This window comes from Dermacentor albipictus, chromosome 10, assembly GCF_038994185.2.
Source record: "Dermacentor albipictus isolate Rhodes 1998 colony chromosome 10, USDA_Dalb.pri_finalv2, whole genome shotgun sequence".
NCBI classification, from domain to species: domain Eukaryota; kingdom Metazoa; phylum Arthropoda; class Arachnida; order Ixodida; family Ixodidae; genus Dermacentor; species Dermacentor albipictus.
The window spans coordinates 31,955,525-31,974,052 of NC_091830.1; the positions used below are offsets into that span (position 1 = coordinate 31,955,525).

Here is an 18,528-nt window from a genome sequence, read left to right on the forward strand (position 1 = left end):
CATCGGTAAATGCGGGAGAAAAAAAGCCGGTGTCTTGTATAGCGACTCGCTTTCGCATTATCCGGGTTCTCGTCGTGTCCGTGACCTTGGCGAGTCGTCGTCTGCGCGCCTATTAGAATGACTGAGGAGGAAGAAAGAAAGAAAAGAGGGGGATCTGGGAGAGCGCACACCTAAGGCGTGTGTGTATTTGTATCTTAATTTTCTCGCCGTCTTTATGGCCGGGACTTCTCGGGAGCGTAAGCGTGCATGTGTTTGCTTGTGCGTGTGTTAGTGAGTGGACCTAGCGGGCATGGCGACAAGGGGAAAGTTTTTTCTCCGCGTTAATCCTCTCACCGTCGGCGGCGAATGGCGACGCGTTACCGGCGCTCGCGTCGCTTGCGTTGCTGACGTCATCGGGCAGTGTGCTTGCTCTGTCTCTTAACAGGCGAGTGCCGATGCCTCAGACTTACTTCGGGGAGTAAACAGTCCGCAACATTGGTCTTCGCGAACTGTTGGGATACTTGCATCGCTCTGAGTAATCAGGTCAGTACACCTCTTGTGGTTTCGTCCATGGGTTGCCTAGAAAGCCTAGAAGTCGAACTGCAGCTGAGCTTGCTTTCATTGAAGCCCATAGCACACAGCAACGAAACGGTTTGCATTACTCTAAATCTTAATGGAGAAGGCACCCGTACTTCTGAAGCGCTAGGCGACCACGAAGTGTAGTGTGAATGTAATCGTCGAAGTTGCGATGTGCGTTCTGCTGGCAATGCTTATTTATGAATGCTGGATTGAGCCTTCCCAGAGTTGAACTCTACACAGCAATCGTGGGAACAGTAAGCTCAAAGAAACGCAGAGCTTCACCAGTCTGAATCTTCATAGCGCTTGCTGGCAATACTTGAGAACAGCATTTTACTCGCGCGCGTCTTTGCACATAGTCAACATGACATTTTATTTCGCCTAAAGCAGGCTTACCCCCTTATTGCAATCATTCTGTAATAAAAAAGTTATAAGTGCGTGATTACGCAGCGTTGATCTTCTAAACGTCCCTGTCCAAAAACCAATATAAAATTCATCAAGTAATTATTGAATGAGGGAAGAGGGCGCGTGTAAATCATGGGGCCCATGACGCCACATAATTTCGGACGCCTTCCTACTACAAGACATACTCGTATAGTACTAAAGTATAACTTCTCTAAATATGTGCGTCACAGCGGTAAATAGCGAGGCCTCCATTTTTTTTAACAGAGTGGATCAGGCAACAAGTAAAACATATTCACAGCTTTCTAGCTGCGAATATGAGGCAGTGCTCGAGGAACTTCCAGGTAGACTATCCTCCCCGTTGTTGTCGTATTTTTACGCCTCAACTTTCCTCGTATGATTACATCTACTTGTGACTTGTACACTTGCCAGAAAAAAAGGCCTGTTCTGTTATGAAACGCATTTAACAAGAAACTATATGGAGAAAAAAAAAGCATTTGTTTTCACTGCCACCGTGCAATTACCTACCCCGGTTCGAACACACGGCTAGTGATTACCATAATTCACTTAAGAAACAATGGGCACTATTGTACACCAGGGCGTACTTTTTTCTGTAAACAAAAGGAAAACTATTCAGGAACCACACGAAATTCTTCGGAAATGTTTAGTTATAGTTTATTTATCACTCAGTGATATGTAAAATATCGAGATAGCAGTACGAAATGCCACGATTTACGATGTCCTGTAACCATCTGAACAACACCACCAGACTTTACATGAAGTTTCTTTTAAAGCGAAGCGGTTAAGGCCTACGTTCCCCACTATTGTGTCCGCGTATAGGAAAAAAAAAAATCCCGAAGATAGTGCAATACCGGGCCGACCCGCGGTGGAAGTGAAGCAGGTGTTAAACACTCCCCCATACGTGCGCCGATCACAAAGAAAGTGCAATATCAGGCCGATCCGGAGCGCAGGTGAAGCAGGCGTTAAAGGGAAGCTGAAGAGTCTGTCGAATTCAATAAGACGCTCATATACGGATGCGGGAACCTTATAAACCATGTCGGTAAAATTTGGGTTTTTGTTTTTCAATTAGGAGCGACGTAATCGTCGGTTGAAATTGCGCTGTAGCTCCGCCCCCCTTTGAGTGAGCGAGCGGAGCGGAAACCGGAAACCGCGGTGTTGTGACGTCAACTCTGCTTCGTTCCTTCGCAGCGTCCGCGACCGTGCCTGACCGCGCTTGTTTCTGCGTGCGTGCCATCGTGTATCTGCTTCGATCGACCCTGCATTCCTTTGTTGGTGCGTCTGCGTGTATGTAGAGTGGTAGTCAACGTGCGTGGTAGTCAACGTGAGTGGTAATCAACGTGAGTGGTAGTCAACGTGAGTGGTAGTCAACAGATGAAGGTCGCTACACGTACCGCATGAACCGGGAAGCTTTTCGCGCGTTTAAACCGTCTTTGTAGATTGCCGACAGCTTTGGACAGCGCACAAATGCCGACGATCGCATCCCCGCTTACGTTCCACGAGGAGGCATGCAGGAACACAACACTACAGTTGTTTGACCGGAAACTAGCTCACTAGATCACCGAAAGATCGCCGAGATCACTAGATCGCTTTGGAAAAAACACACTCACTAAAGAGCATTTCCAACACGAGGAGATCACAAGGCTTTGCTTTCGTTCGCGTCTAAAGCACTGCTCGCACCAGCATCGTTTGCTTCTTCGAGAGGCCGGCTCTTCGCAATCGGCTCGTACATGTAGGGAGTAACGCCGAACTCCTCAGAAAGACGCAGTCTCTCTAAATTTTCCATTACCGTCTCAGAAAACAGCACCAAACTACCTGGCACCGCGCTTCATGTGTAGCGGCAGCGGTCGGCAGCGGCAGAGTTGACGTCACGACGCAGAGTTGACGTCACAGGCGGAAACGAGACGCACGAGCTGGGCGTGTCCGCTGCTGCACTTTTCGTCAAAATAAAATATATTTGCGCTTTCTTTCGCTCAATTTGGATACGATATTCGAATTCGGAGGGTTGAAAACCATTATGTACAGATGTTCACTCATTTTTTCTGGAAAACCTTTCAGCTTCCCTTTAAAGGGCCCCTGAAACGGTTCGGACAAATTTTGTAGGCGCATAGGGTACAGCTTAAGTAGAACATTCGCACCACAATCTAAGTAAAGCGTTACGTATTAATGGAGTTACAAGCGATTAGAAGTTACCCTCCTCCCTAGCCATGCCTTTCCTCCTCAACTCGCTCGCCGAGCGAGCGGCGCTAAGCTCCGCCTTCACTGGGCCTGCGTCACGATGCGACGTCACATCGTCCACTTCCGGTTGTTGGAGCACGCCTCCTCCCGCGCGAGACCTCTCCGCTGGCCCCTTGGCCGTCGACCGAGAGCCATCGAAGCAGCGTGCGTTGCGAGCATTCTGTCGTAGCGCCGAAGGTGGCCGGTATTCCGGTAACCACAGGCAAGCTGAACATTTCGGCAAATGACTGGAGGCATAAACTCAAGCTGATGAAGGAACTTCAGAGTAGACGTACGTGAGCAGCCTGATCGGTATGCACGGTCCATACACTTGTTGGCGCAGCGCTTAACCAGTCAAACGAAGCGCTAATATTGCTTTAACCAAGTGTAAAACATTTTAAACATTTATAAGAACAACGTGTTGATGATTACACTCCTGCGAAAAATACACACCAGCAGCAAAGAAGAATGCACTTCGTTGCTGCCACTGTGTATGATTGAGCTCTGTGCCACCAGGTGGTTGCACCGTGCAGACCATTCACATTTACCTTTCTGCTCATCTCATGGCTCATCCCGACACAGTCAAGCGGCCAGACCCTGTCCCCTTGCGCTTGTGTTTGCCCTAATACCGGACTTGCGAAACGCTATTGCGTTAGTAATCTTCCGCTGTAAAGTGACGGCCACAAACGTGCAAATCCTGGCGCCTATCGGATAGCCGCAGTCCGATGCGCAGCAGCCAGTTCGCTCGTATGCTGCCTTGCAGAGGGACACGATTTCGCAACTTCACATCTTTCCAGTCGCTACGTCTGCAGCACACAACGCAACAAGGGTGATTCATCGTGCTCACGAAAAGACTGATCGACACTGACGGCGGAGCTCTCGTCAAAGACTGCGCACGTTGTAACACAAGCAGACGACACTTGCTGTGTGCCGGAATTGCTCAAGTGTACTAAAAAACTATTCTTGTGTATTCTCTTTAAGTTATTTTCTTTTTACAAAAACAAAGTAACTAACATTCCAACTATTATGAGCATCATTTGTTCACCATAAAGTTGGAAAAATTATCGACCACGCGCCCTGGTCAGCCAATCAGATAGCTCGCCCATGTGACGTCATATGGGTTATTTGCATCATATGGGTAGGGGCGGCTTAAAATTCCGCCGAGCAGTACGCTGCGATCGACAGCGATGTGCATTTTTAAAACCTTATAATAAATTACACGCTTTACGCAGAGCACTTAGATGTGTCAATTAATGATCAGAAGGACCTACTCTAACGATTCAGTACGTTTGTAGAAAATCGTCAAAATCGTTTCAGGGTCCCTTTAAGCGCTCCTCATTCATGGACCGATCACGAAGGTAGTGCGATGCCGGGCCGACCCGCGGCGTAGGTGCAGTTCGCCATTGAGGGGCCCACAAACAAGGCTTCGCTCGTCATCCTTTTTCGCAAAGCGGAAAGGCACTGATTTTTTTGTTGTAGGCTAAATATTGTGATAATAAAAACAAAGAGCCTATTTAAAAGTTATTGCAAAGCTTCCGCTTCCACATTTTGTAGCACCTACACGTGCAGCCACTGAAGGTAATTTGAATTGTTTTGTTGCAGGTTTAGAAACATCAGCCATGGTAGACAGAACGGCTAGAATGCTTCTGCTTATAGCAGTTGCAGCCATGGCCGTGCCATTTCTACAAGGTGAGTAAAGGCAATAAATGATGTAAACTTGCGAAGCATCAATGTTACATACAAGTCCAGTGAATGGAGCAAGAAATCATGGGAATATGTATTGTCGTGTTTGCATTTGGGGGCCTAGATGACTGGCCAGACGATCTAGTTCTGTGACTTGAAATGTTCAGGTAGCTTTGAAGGACACATGACATTAGAAAAATGTTTGTTAAACTGTGCCCAGAGTTCTGTTAACACTAAAAATAGCGTTCTGACGTCGTTATTGACTTTTGTGCATGGCGCAAATAAAGCTTTGCATCCTTATCGAGAAATACGTGTCAGGAAGCTACCTCTATCTCAAGAAATCGCATCAGTAAGTTACCTACATGTGTACAGACCTGGCTTTGCTGCAAAGCTGCAGAAAATGCTGTTGTTCTTTCCAAAATAAGGCAGTAAGTTTCATCGCTATGCAACTCAGCTTTTAGGCTTTAGCTAATTTGGGTAGCCTAAAGGAGGGGGGGAGGGTGAGGCTTGTATACAGATTAAAGTACATGGCCCGGAAGCGCACGAATTGAGAGCGCTATTTTGATATCTAAGGAAGATGTAAGTGTAAAATTTGCAATGCCTTTTTTTTTAAGTTCAGGCTTGCACCCCTTTAATCCCTTGTTATAAGGAATTCATCTGCGCGTATTTGGGCGGAAACTGATTTCTGTTTGCTTTCATCATCAGGAGCACCTGCTGCCGTCAAATTTGTAGACAACATACCCATCAGCATCAAGCTTCCAGACAGCGACGAGCTCGTAAAAACTGACGTCCCCATCCAGTCCGCCATACCTGAAGTGAGTCATGTTACAAGCCATTAAGATTTTCCCGCAGAAACCTTGTTCATTAGGATATTCATAGATTTTATTTTATCTAAGCCTTTCTTGCTTGCATGCTTGGATTATTACAGTTGTACAAACTTACATATTGCAAACACAGCAGTTCGTTATAAAGCAATATTTGCTAACGCGACATGAAAGCGTACCTTGACAGCATTTTGCACAAATAAGGAAGGCAGTAACAATGTATGGACAAAGTTTTACTGTTGAGACACCATTTTCTCCCTGTTTCTCTGTGCAAGAAATATGAAGGAGAGAGAGAGAGAGAGAGAGAAAGCAAGGACAGGAAAGGCAGGGAGGTCAACCAGAAGAGTATCCGGTTTGGTACCCCACACTGGGGGTGGGGGAAAGGGGAATAGAAAAAGGAGAAAGGGAGAGAGTGAGCACTGAGTACGTGTGGGCGGTACACTATGCACAGGGACACTATAAACGGTCTCTTAAACCGGGGTATCTCAAGTATTGCAGTAATGCACGATTCGCTTTTCGTGCCAGGAACGGGTGTGGCCACGGTCCGAGTATCTTTGACTCGGTGAACGGTCGTAAGTCGAGTCGGTGCAAAGTTTCCTGCAGAGAGAGACGTTGTACATCGTAGCGGGGGCAGGTACACAATAGGTGTTCGATGGTCTCCTCGCACCCCCAGGAATCGCACATCGTGCTCTCGGCCATTCCCAAACGAAAGGAATATGAGTTTGTGAACGCCACTCCCAGCCACAAGCAGTACAGCAAGGTTGCTTCACCGCGGGAAAGGCTAGGGGGCACTTGTAGCCGTAGCGTGGGGTCAAGTTTATATAATCGGCGGTTGAAGGCACCTGAACTCCAGAGATAAGGAAAAGTAAGAAAGCAAAGCACATGCCGCTTTTCCTCAAAATTCTTTTTCGAGAAATACATAAGCTTTCTGCAACGATTTCGGGAAGCTTGTGGAACTTATAACAAAGATATTTGTTATCTGAAGTGCGCGACGAAGAACTAATGGATACGTAAATTCCATTCAAGTACTGTCTGAGGCGCTTAGCGTACCTTAAGCAACAGTCTCCAAGCGTTTGGCACGCAGAGCTAATCTGAGCATGCTTCAGCGTGCGAACGTTTGACGAATTTGGGAAACTCATATTCGTTTATCCCGTGTTTTTCTCCGCGTCAGTTATTTATCGCGATGCAGTGAGATGCCTTGAGGAGACCAAAAGACAGCCCTTACAAAAATAAGCTACAATGTCTATAAACGGTTTGCTGCTAGCTTTTCGTGCAAATCAAACCAGATGGCGTTATTAATCACCTTCGTCCTGCATCCACCGCTGGCCTCGTGTGAGGCCGAAATACGGTGCGAGGGCCTCCATGCCCGCGGCATTTATACTGGAAGCTCACAGCCCGAAAACGAGCGTTTATGGCTTGTTAAGAAAAAAATGGCCAGTTAAAGAAAGAAAAAAATGTGGCCAATTAAGGAAAATGCCCGCGCACCGTTTCCAGCTCGAGAAACATTGAAAAGCGTTTGAGGGAGTGGTCTTTATGCGCGGATGTTCGCTGTCTGATTGGTCCAGCTAATCCAGCAGTGCGGTTTGGAAAACACTCAGGAAAATGAGTGAGAAAAAAAAAATGAAATGGAAAAAAATGATAAAATGGAAAACGGGTCGTGTCTCACCTTGAGATACTATTTTCAGGTTACTGCAGGAACATGGGCAAGGCATAGGACCGTTATGGCGTTACTTTCGCAACTTTTGTTTGAATTTTCAATGCATTTGTGCATATATCATCTCTTCGACCTAACCATGTCGAAGAATTAAATAACAAATGCCTATTACTGCGGATACGTCCTTCGCTGCAGCTATAAACAAAAGTATAGCCCCGAGCTCGCCTTCAGTACTGTGTGCAGCTACTTTTGTTGCAAGTTGGCATATGTCCCAGCCTGCACATAACTGCCTACCATGAGTCACTGAGCACAGTGAACTGCAAAACATAATTTTTTTCCCAGTTACACGAGAGATAAAAGCGCACGGAGCGAAAAATAATATTCTGGTACTCATCATTATGGACTTATTATTGACGCCTAGTTTGATTCTCCAAACTCCACAGATCCCCTGTGCTGTACATTCATGGTGTAGCCTATAAAAATTGCCAAATATTCGCAACTAAGGCGACTATTACTGATTGGATCATAACGGCACAAGTGCTCTGCCAGCTCAAAGAGAGAGAGAGAGAGAGAAAGAGGGAGAGGCAACTGAAAAAGCAGTGGGGCTGAAAAAGCCCGGTTTGTTATACCTGCACGGGGACAAAAGGAAAGCAGATTTAAAAAGATGGAAAGGGAGAAAGGGCTAGCCCGTAAACAGGAATGGGTGCGTAACATTAAAGCGGCACAAGTCGATATCCCAACCTATTTCATGAGTCAATGAACATTGTGAACTGCCAAACATAATTTTAAAACAAAACATAGACTGCAGGAAGTGAACTGTTGCTCTCCGGCTGCATCTAGCACGCGTTCGTAGTCACTGCAGTCCAGGTATGTTTTGTTCGAACAGTGACCGGCTGTGTTCAGTGTCTCTAGTGTGGTACACAGCACCTTCCTCACCGTGCTGTGACACGGGCGAATGCACGGAAGGTCTGACATATTTTCTTCGTAGCCACAAGTGTCGCAGGTGTACGGCTGTTGGCCCATCCAAATATGAACGAACAGTGCCTTAGTAAACGCGATACCAAGCAAGCAGCTAGTACAGGGAAGTTTCTTCACAACTGAGTATAGCCCGGGTGCTAGGTTAGAGCTAGGTTAGAAGGAGCCAGGAAATGGAGGCCACTGTTCCTGGGACTCGTTGACTTCCGCAAGGGCCATGCATTTTCGCGTGCCATGAAGCTCCGAAGTGTAGCTGCTCCGTCGTGCAGCTGTGCGAGCAGCACGAGAAAAAGCTGGACAGGAAACACACACAGGATGCAGTCTTGAGCGAACGCGCAGATCTGAACACAATGTCTTTGCTAAATAATAGAGAGAGATAGAGAGAGAGGCAAAATAGCTTTTATTTTAACGCGAAATGTCCACCGCTCATCTAAGAACAGACTAACGTCTTGGGTACAGCAGTTGCCACGCCTCCCTTCAACAAGCCGAAAGGTAGGCCGGGAAGTGCGTACTAACGATGCCATAGTGCCAGCACGATAAGACTATGCATGCCTTAAAATTAGAAATTTCCAGGTAAATGCGTACTTTGCACTTAATCAGTCGAATGTAGTCTACGCAGCAGAGGACTATTCAGCGGTGCCTGTAGAACGCTGCTGTGTCGGCGGCCGTCGAAATTAGCGGCATTTTCCTACACAGAACCACTGATGGCAACGCGGCCTATAGATGCAGTATGGACAATCCCATGCAGCGGCACAAGCGTCTATAGACTGCTTGCTAGTCATATGGTTCACACATCAGGTGCAACGCTGTGGAGGCTAGATAGACTTTTTGCAGTAGCTGCATTCGCACTTAGAAACAGTTCGGTGTCTTTTGACCGATTTCTGTGAAAATGTTTATACAAGGTCAGCTCTGAATGAAAATACCAATTTACCCTTAGAAGCATACAAACCATGCGCCCATTCGGCTGCTAAAACGTTGTTTTATATCAATTTGCTTTTCGTTGTTCTTTATTTGCATCCCGTTGCGGCATCCTCACGTATGCATGCTCGCGCGAGCAAACGCCGCTGGCGCCCAGCGAACCATAGACGGAAAGCGCGGAGTGATAAACTTTGGAGACCGCACTACTCGCGGAGCTTCCACAGCGTTGCGTCTGATGTATGAAACGGAGTCTAGACAGTTCTGCCTCGTTGAAAGACTTGTGGTCTGGTCTACGAAATTTCCAGAAAAACAAACTGCATTAAAATTTAGAAAAAATTTTTTAGACAATTTCGGTGCATCCATTCGTTACCCATAGACCATTAAGGTATTGTTTATAGTCTGGGAAAAAGTCGGCGACTGTCCTCTGTGCATTCTTTCTGTGTCCCGTCCTCAAAACGCGCCGTTTATAACCATGTTCCATCGAGCCAGCAACCAACTAGCCCATGTAAGTGTCTTCATCGAAACAAAGCGCGAGGTCCAGTGTCCCCAGGTCGTTCCATGGATCCCATGGATCTAAAGCCTTTATGGAAAAGGAAACTCTAAACTTTGAGTATGTCTAAGTCATTCTTCCCCCCTTTCCCCAACCCAAGTGTAGGATGGCCAACAAAGGCGCGTCTTTGGGTAGCGTCCCCACACCTACCTCCTTGTTTCTCTTTCTCGCTCTCTAAACCATTTATATTGAAGGAAAAATGTTTACGAACCATCGTGCTCAAGCCGTGAATGTATGCTCAGCGAGGCCCCAAATATTTTCAAGTTCGTTAGGCTTCATTTGCAAGGCAACTAACATCAAATATAGATATAGTAAACGGTCCCCGGGTGATTGAATTTCGTTTGACATAAGTTTATCATTGTCATAACATACCATTTTCTCTGTTTTACGCAGTGCCTAAAGTCCCAGGAAGGAGTGACCGAGAACGTAAGTATTGCGAAGTCAATCTAGGGGCAACCTGTAGACTTGTACCTCACGTTGGTTCCTTCCAAAAACAACGTAGAGAAAGAGTTCGGGATCATAGATTGTTATCGTAAGAATCATAAAAGTCTTCCAATCCACAAATGTGGAAAGTTGGTAAAGGGGGATAACTTCTCTAGTGAAATCCTTATGCGATGTACCACAAAAATGCATTTGAATTGGTTTTGTCAATGTAAGACGTACAGAAACCAAAGCTCGTTTTATTGCGGTGACGTCCATGGTACATATTTTGATATGTCATTCAATCAGAAAGCCACACATTTATGCGTGATAACACCAGGCCATTTAAGCGACCGGCACTAGTGCATCTCAATATTATGCAGAAAACACTCGTTTATGCTGTGGGAGAAGTACTAATCAAACCAAAAGAATGCCTGCAGAGAAAAACATTGACTGCACCAGAAACAAATATAGTTTCTTTATTTTTAAGGCACTGAGCCCCTACGCCCCTGAGAAATTCAATTTCGTTCAGAAGCACTTACCCTTCTCCCTCGAACCTTCCTTTTTCTTATGTACAACAAGTAGATTCCAAAGTTTTAACAGAAATACAGCTTTCGTTGATCATATGTTAGAAAGAAAGAAGTGAATAAATTTCCTTACTTTAAACGAAGGTGGACGTTGGGAACTAAATAATATGCGACTAAATGTGCAATTAACAAACAAATACTATGTTCAATGACAGCTGACTTGCGCTTTGTTCGTAATCGTAACCAATGCCCTCTTCTTCAAATATTCAGGAACATGGCCTGGTTGCTCCAGCTGAGGCCTTTACGCAGGTAAGGCGTTCGTGATGAACACTGGTCTTAATAATTCCATTTGGCAGTTACTGCTGCTTCATATTTGTAATCAAACTCAAATGAAACATGTATCTTTGATCCGACTTGAGAGACGTCTCGTCGCCCAGTGCAATTATGTAGAACAATGAGACAAGCCTGGATATATTGCAGTGTTTTATTAATTATGTCTAGCTCAGGATTTGGCAGGATTTGGCAGAAACTCATGTCATGGTGCACAGAACGCCCATGCCTTGATTTTTTTGGCGCCACTCTCCTGGTCTCTTGCCCTGTGTGAATACAGGGTCATGAAGCCTTTAATCCACACAATTCATTGCTAAGCACCCTGTCCAAAAGCACTATTTGCATATGTTCACATAAGATATCAGTTCATAAGAACAGGGTTCGACGAACAACGCAACAAAAAACATATTAGCGAAGGTGGTATGTCAATGAAAAGCACTGCTTACAGGAGAGAAACCTTCGTAAATTACCTTCCATAAAGTTAGCAAATGGAACGCTGAGGATTAGTAGCCAAGTACAACGTTAGTATTGTTGCTATAGAGCTGTCGAAGCTAGTGGCACATAAGTTAGTATTGGGTCTCTTTCTGTCTGCTTCCTTTTTTCTTTCTTAAGCTTTTGTGCATATAACTTCGACAGTTATTAGCCAAATGTTCATTTTTGCAACCTTCAGTTGGACGAGAACTTTTTATTAATGACTGCTGTTGTGCGAACTCGGTTTTCTGCTTTTAGTGTGCCAGAAAGGAGCTGGGAAGGCTTCAGGATGAACTGAAGCCCCCTGCCCCAGAACCAGAGGAATCTTCCGAAGAAGAACCAGTGGAAGACGACGTGCCACCTCCCCCTGAAAAAGCGGCCGCGGGACCTGCAGAACCTGCAGAACCTGAGAGCAAGAAGGAAACGCCGCCACCGGCAGAATCCAAGCCTCACATTCCTGAGGCCCCACAGATTCCTGACTTGACGAGCATCACGGACGCGTTTACCAACGTCAAGCCCATTGACAAAAACCCCACCGTCCTTGCTGAAGTGGTGAAGATTCTTCAGGTGAGAAGACGGTTCATCGCTGCTATACTAACGGAAGTCGAGAAGTTTTTCATTCTTGCAAATTAAATCCTGGCAGTGAAAGTTTTATCTTTAGTACTGTGAAGCCATGCCAGTTCTTGCATTCTTATGGTACATCGAAATGATCACCTCCGAATGTTCGTGCAGTGCCCCAAGCTCCATCTCAGAGCTATTTATTGGAGGCGCTTTAAGGTTGTAGTTGACAGGTCAAGCGAGATTTATCCCCTGACTCCATCGATTGCTCTGGGAGCAGCTCAACGTTCGGCTTGGGCGCGCATTCTCTAGCTACAACGTCGATGCCTCTGCATTGCTGCAAACAGACTTAGACCACGGTAGGATTAAGTCGAATGTGCAATAAAACTTACGAAGGCATGTACAATCAAAATAGCAATAAACCTTACCGAGGCCGTGACCGCCATGGGTGACCGGGCCTGCCCGTTCAGCTGCCCTGTCTGGCCACGCAGAGTAGACGTAGCACTGGTAGGGGATGGTGGTACGTTGACGAGTGTGCTAAGAATGTGTCTATGAGAGCCGCATGTGTCTACCTAACTTGAAAGCCAAGGCAGCCGACAAGTTTCAAGCAGGACAGGTTTTGTGCACAGACTGTATTCGGCGTGACCTGTTCGTAGTCATATCCCGACTATATACAATATACGAATTCTTACACGTGCACATATCTTGATTGTTTAGATCAAGCTGGTGTTTGTAATGTAGTTTCTTGCTAATGTCTCTTTTGATCGCACGGTGGCTTTACACTAGCTTTACACTTGTCTACTCGTTGGCTGCCGCAGGTGATATTTGACTTCAGGCGAGTGATGAGCGACATGCAGCGCATCCTGCACGGAGACCTGCGTGGCGTTCTGCGGGAGTACCCGGACAGAGCCCGTGGCCTCTTCCACATGGTCCGCACCCTGCCCACAAGATTTGCGCACGCACGCGACAAGGTCGAAGAGGTCAAGGAGGAGAGGTCAGTGGCAACTATTGGCTCACACCATACTCCGCAAAGCACTCTTCCTGGTTATTGCTCCCGACTGCGCTATACCACGCTCACCGCGCTTCATTGCCAGAACAAACTCATTTAAAATGCCAGCCACGTAAGCCATTGCAGTCGAAATCGATGGAGGCACTGCTGCAATTCGTTGCGGACAAGAAACCTCCACACACGCATATAAAGTTCGTTGGTGTCATTGCGATCCTGCATTCTCATTCCGTGGACGTGCTCTTTTTCTTTCACTTTTTACTCGCTGTTTTCTTATCTCTGACCTCCCTTTCCCCCAGTGCAGGGAAACTAACCAATTTTATTTTTTCCGGTTATCCTTTCTGTCTCCCAGTTTCCTTCGTCTCTCTCTCCCTCTGTCTCTCGGGGCATTATCGCTTGATACATCGTTATTTCTACTGCTATATTGATTGATTGACGATAGATTACCTGAATGCTTTTAAAGTTTCAAGACAACTGAATTCACGTTCATTGATTACATAGTGTTGTAAAATTAGGAATTACTAATACGCTACATTGTTTATTTTCAGTATTTCATTGTTATGCTTCTCGTTTTCCCACTCCCCTCTGTAATGCATTCGAGCCTTGAGGGTATTACAAATAAATGAATGCGTCATTTTATCCCTTCATAAACTTGCATATGGTAAAGTTTGTTCTTTCGGAGTGAGAAGGAGTTGTGCCACAAGTTTTCATGTTCCAGAGCACAAATATGCGCACGAAACCTTAATTATTTTCAATGGGTCTACACTGACGTTACGCGAAGCCCTTGTCCCCCTGCCCCCTCCCATCCATCTCCACTACCGGATTCTCACGGCTAACGTGCGCGCGTGCGACGTGTCTTTCGAGTCTTTTACGCCGCTGCTTCCCCGTCGCCTCTGACGTCTGCGCAGCCAGGAGCCCGAGTACATGCAGACCTTGGACGAGCTGCACAACTACCTGACATCCGCGGGCGCCTCATCGCAAGAGCTTCCCAACGCCCTCTCTCTTGTGAGCACACTGGACGCGCTCAAAAGCATCGCGGGACGCCTGCAGAACCACCTGACGGAGGGATTAGTAGGCCGCAAGAGAGCTGCCGCATCTATCTCGGGTGAGATAGATAGATAGATAGATAGATAGATAGATAGATAGATAGATAGATAGATAGATAGATAGATAGATAGAGGGGTGGATAGATAGCTAGATAGAGAGATAGATAGATAGATAGATAGATAGAGAGAGATAGAGAGAGACGGACAGACAGACAGACAGACAGACAGACAGACAGACAGACAGACAGACAGACAGACAGACAGACAGACAGACAGACAGACAGACAGACAGACAGACAGACAGACAGACAGACAGACAGACAGACAGACAGACAGACAGACAGACAGACAGACAGACAGACAGACAGACAGACAAATAGATAGATTCGAATTTTACCTGACGTTTTGGTGACTATGCTTTCCAGCCTTTCCGCAGCGTTGCATTTTTACGCAATTGAGAAAAAAATGCTCTGTCATCGGAGAGAGCAAGCAAATGATATATGCTAGACCACCATCTTGTTCTGTCATTTCTTTTATGAAGTTCTGGAGTCTGGCGCAACCATTAATTTCTAAACATGGTTCAGAACAACATCCGTATGGGCTAGATGGTGCATACTTGAATTAGGAAGGAACATCGCCAACTAAGACAACCACGAGAGAGAGAACGACAAAGGACAAGTACCAGCTTGATTTATATTTATTCAACGAAAAATCAGAAAATAAAAGGAAAATCACAGACATGCGCGCAAGGACCCTAATGCGTCATCTGCCAAACCATTCAAGACATCACATTTCGCTTTTAAAGAGAGTCATGGAAGGATCGCTAACACAGATTTTTCTCTCTTCTTTATATGGAATGCCTCCGAAACCTCACGTACCTTTGTATCTTTGCTTCTGCCAAGAATCTATCTCTCTGAACCGTGGTTCACACTTCTTGCAGTAGAGGCATTGTTTCCATGGCGAATGTTCTGCCGCCCGGTCACACGCAGTGCAAGTTGCGCAGTGCTGCGAAAGATGCGCACCTGATGTTTTGGAAGTATTCCATATAAAGAAGAGAAAAAAAAAGAAATTGTTATTGATCCTTCCGTGACCCTCTTTAAAAGCGAAATGTCATATCTTGAACGGTTTGACAGATGATGCATTATGGTCCTTGCGCGCATCTCTGTGATTTTTCTTATATTTGCTGATTTTTTTGTGAATAAAGATAGATGAAGTTGGCACTTGTACTGTGCCGTTATCCCTCTCGTTGTCGTCTTAATTGCTCTGTTGCTTCCTAATCAAATTAATTTCTAAATTCAATCACTGAACCCGGTCCACCTAGGTACAGCTGTATGCAGAAATGTGCTTAATTTATTATTTACCCTCATCTTCAAGATAAGATCGTGGTGGTGTAACCAATAAAAAGGATGCCCTATGATGGGAAGTTGTAACGCCTTTATCCTCAGCAGATTCGCATGCGGCATCGCCATGTCATCCGGCTGGCATGTGTCGTTGCACCACCTACGCCTGCCAACGTCCCCCTGAAAGCTTTCAATACATATGCTATGTAATTGAGCATATTTTCGCTATCTTCTCACTGCCATTTTATGCGAAGCATATTACGAGAGCTCCTCAGGCGCGGCGGTGTCGCCTTGAAACCACGTGACACCGTGACGTCACGACAGAGGAGAAGTGGCTTTGGCTCAACTCTTGCAAGATGGGCTGGGTGGGAATCGAACCAGGGTCTCCGGAGTGTGGGACGGAGACGCTACCACTGAGCCACGAGTACGATGCTTCAATGCGGTACAAAAGCGCCTCTAGTGAATGCGGTGTTGCCTTAGAAACGAGCTGTTTCTAAGGCGTGCGTCTCTTGCTCAGGCGCACATTTCGTTGCCGCGCCGAACGCTGCTTTGCTCGACGCTCACCGCGTCCAATGCGGGGCGCGTAGTCGCTGCCCTGTAGCCCATTGTCTTACACCCCTTGGCGGGTCGACGGGAACGCTGTCGCGTTCCACTCTTGAAGGCGAAGCAGTAATGCATGAGTTGTTTCTTCGTCTAGCCGAACCAAATATAGCCAAGCAACAGCAGTTCACCAGGCTAAACAGTGGTTCGACAACTAAAATAAAGGCTAGTATGCTTCGCATCCTGGGCTTAACCTTACCTAAGCCACATCCATTTTTTTTTAAACGTTGATCAAGATCCCGCATAAATTCCTTGTAGCACCTCTAACAGAACGGAAAATGTGTAAGCGCAATGAATGCGTGCAGTACGTTCGAGTAAGATATAAGGGACAGCCGATGTACAGGCGCCCACAAAAGTGGTATACTCCACGCAGCGGGGAGCTGGAGCAGCAGTTTTTGTCGGTGCCTGTACATATATTGAGGCTGGAAGCTCATCCTCGTCTCAACGGCATGCTGGTACTTTATGCCAATGCGTGTTAGTTACACTAAATCACTACATCCAAATCTGGACTCGCTGCCAACACATCTTCTCCACGCAGAACCCCCCAAGTCGTCATCCAGGGTCCTCGCCGACATCAAGGACATCTTCACAATCATCCCCGATACGTTCCGCGCCTACGGCCGACGGAGTAAGCTCAACGGAGGCCCGGGCATCTTCAGTCCATCGCCCGTGAGTCCGCTGAGTCCGTGGAATCCACTGAACCCGCTGTCACCCATCAGCCCCGTGTCGGCCGTCGCCAACCTGTCCCCAGTCAATCCGTGGGCTCCCATAGCCAGGGCTCAAGTGAAGGCTGTGGACGCCGTTTCCAAGCGACTCGTTGAAATGTTCAACGCCCGCACCGGCAGCAACAAATCGTCCTGCCTGTCGGGTATTTGCAACCTAAAGCCGTGAAGACAAACATGCGTTGTTTTATTCTTGTGGCCATGGCGTTATACTGTTGAACGAGAGCTTGCGCCTTTACCTACCGCGATGCCCGACGTATCACTTATAATACGCAGAAGAGTGATACCGTAATATTCTGATTTCAGCACGACAAAAACTTACGCTTAGCCTATAGCAGTATTTTTCATACAATGAAGTAAGTTTTCATTTGCAGATAGTTGAGCAATCCAACTACAAATAAATAATTACTGTACTGATTGGCTTTTCAGTTTTATAACACGAAATTGTTTTCATTGCTTCTTTTTTGTCAATTTGCTCTGGATGGCCAGAAATAGGCATCAATGAGGTGTTCTACTTTTACTGGACGTGGAACTATGCTTGGGCATTACAGGGATAACTCCCCACCGCGGCGTTGGCGTACTGCTGTCAGTGGCAAAATGCAAAAAAAGTAAAATAACAAATGAAGATCAATATCAAAGATATCCATTCAGATGGGTAGCACGCTGCTTCGGCGTCCCTTATCAGCCTTGACATTTTACACGCCATAAAGGAAGTGGTAACACAGATTTAGTTTGAAGCCGGTAACATTGCTTGTAAAATATGTGCAATGAAACGAGGAAGAGATTCTAAGGTGCTGCTTCCTTTTTTTTGACATTAAGAAAGGAAATGTTTGGTAGCTGTGGAGCGTCAGTGAAAGACTTGTTCAGCAAAGCGCTAACGCCATGTTCATTCACTCACAAGCAAATATGTATGTTTGTATGTACAAGCGAACTTGCGATGCATCTTGTCATGTCATTATAACATTGGTCTGTGATTGCCAGATTGGCTAATAAACGTTGCCATGTTGATTTGTGTAAATAAATGCCATGATATACCACAGATTCCAGAAAACGTTAGTGCTTGCGAAAATACGCCACTGGCGTCTATATAATTGCGGCCATGACCTGCTGAGTCTGTGAACAAGTTCGTCGATACGGAAACTTGGCCACTTGTCTCGTTGGCTGCTGTCGTAATTTCACACTGGAAACGACAGTCAGATATTACTGCATAACACTGCATGAAGTAGCGCACTTATGCAAGCACTAAAGTCGCACGATCCATGCTAAAATGGTACCGCACACACCGCCACTCACGTGAGTTATCGACTCCGCATGTGTTATACATGTTTTTCATGAGAAACACTTGGACATGTAAGGAGAATGCATGGTTATTTCAAATTCTTCCTTAATACAGATATTTCAGTGATTTCCATGTATTACTTTATATTTGATTGTGGGGCGAGATGGGGGGGGGGCGTGAGGGAGGTTGCATGGTGACCCCCTGAGGTCAACTACCAAGATATTTCTCTTTGACTGTTTGCTAAGTTAGTAATAAGCGAGTGGCATATACATTCTAAAACTGCAGCGTGCACAAGAAACGCCACACAAGGCAAAGGTAGCACACGAGCATTGACTTGTAACTCAGTTTTTATAGGAAGTCACACACACACACACACACACACACACACACACACACACAAACACACACACACACACATACACACACACACGCA

General features: G+C 46.1%; 1 protein-coding gene across 1 annotated transcript; it reads left to right on the forward strand.

The window, feature by feature from the left end:
- The first annotated feature begins 347 nt into the window (after window positions 1–347).
- LOC135912202 (uncharacterized) lies at window positions 348–17,838 on the forward strand. The gene is made up of 9 exons (XM_065444580.2): window positions 348–522; window positions 4,795–4,881; window positions 5,581–5,690; window positions 10,190–10,222; window positions 11,014–11,052; window positions 11,803–12,111; window positions 12,921–13,096; window positions 14,017–14,213; window positions 16,633–17,838. Exons 2-9 carry the CDS (start codon window positions 4,812–4,814, stop codon window positions 16,983–16,985), a joined length of 1,287 nt encoding a protein of 428 aa, XP_065300652.2. The 5' UTR covers window positions 348–522; window positions 4,795–4,811; the 3' UTR covers window positions 16,986–17,838.
- Window positions 17,839–18,528: the final 690 nt, after the last annotated feature.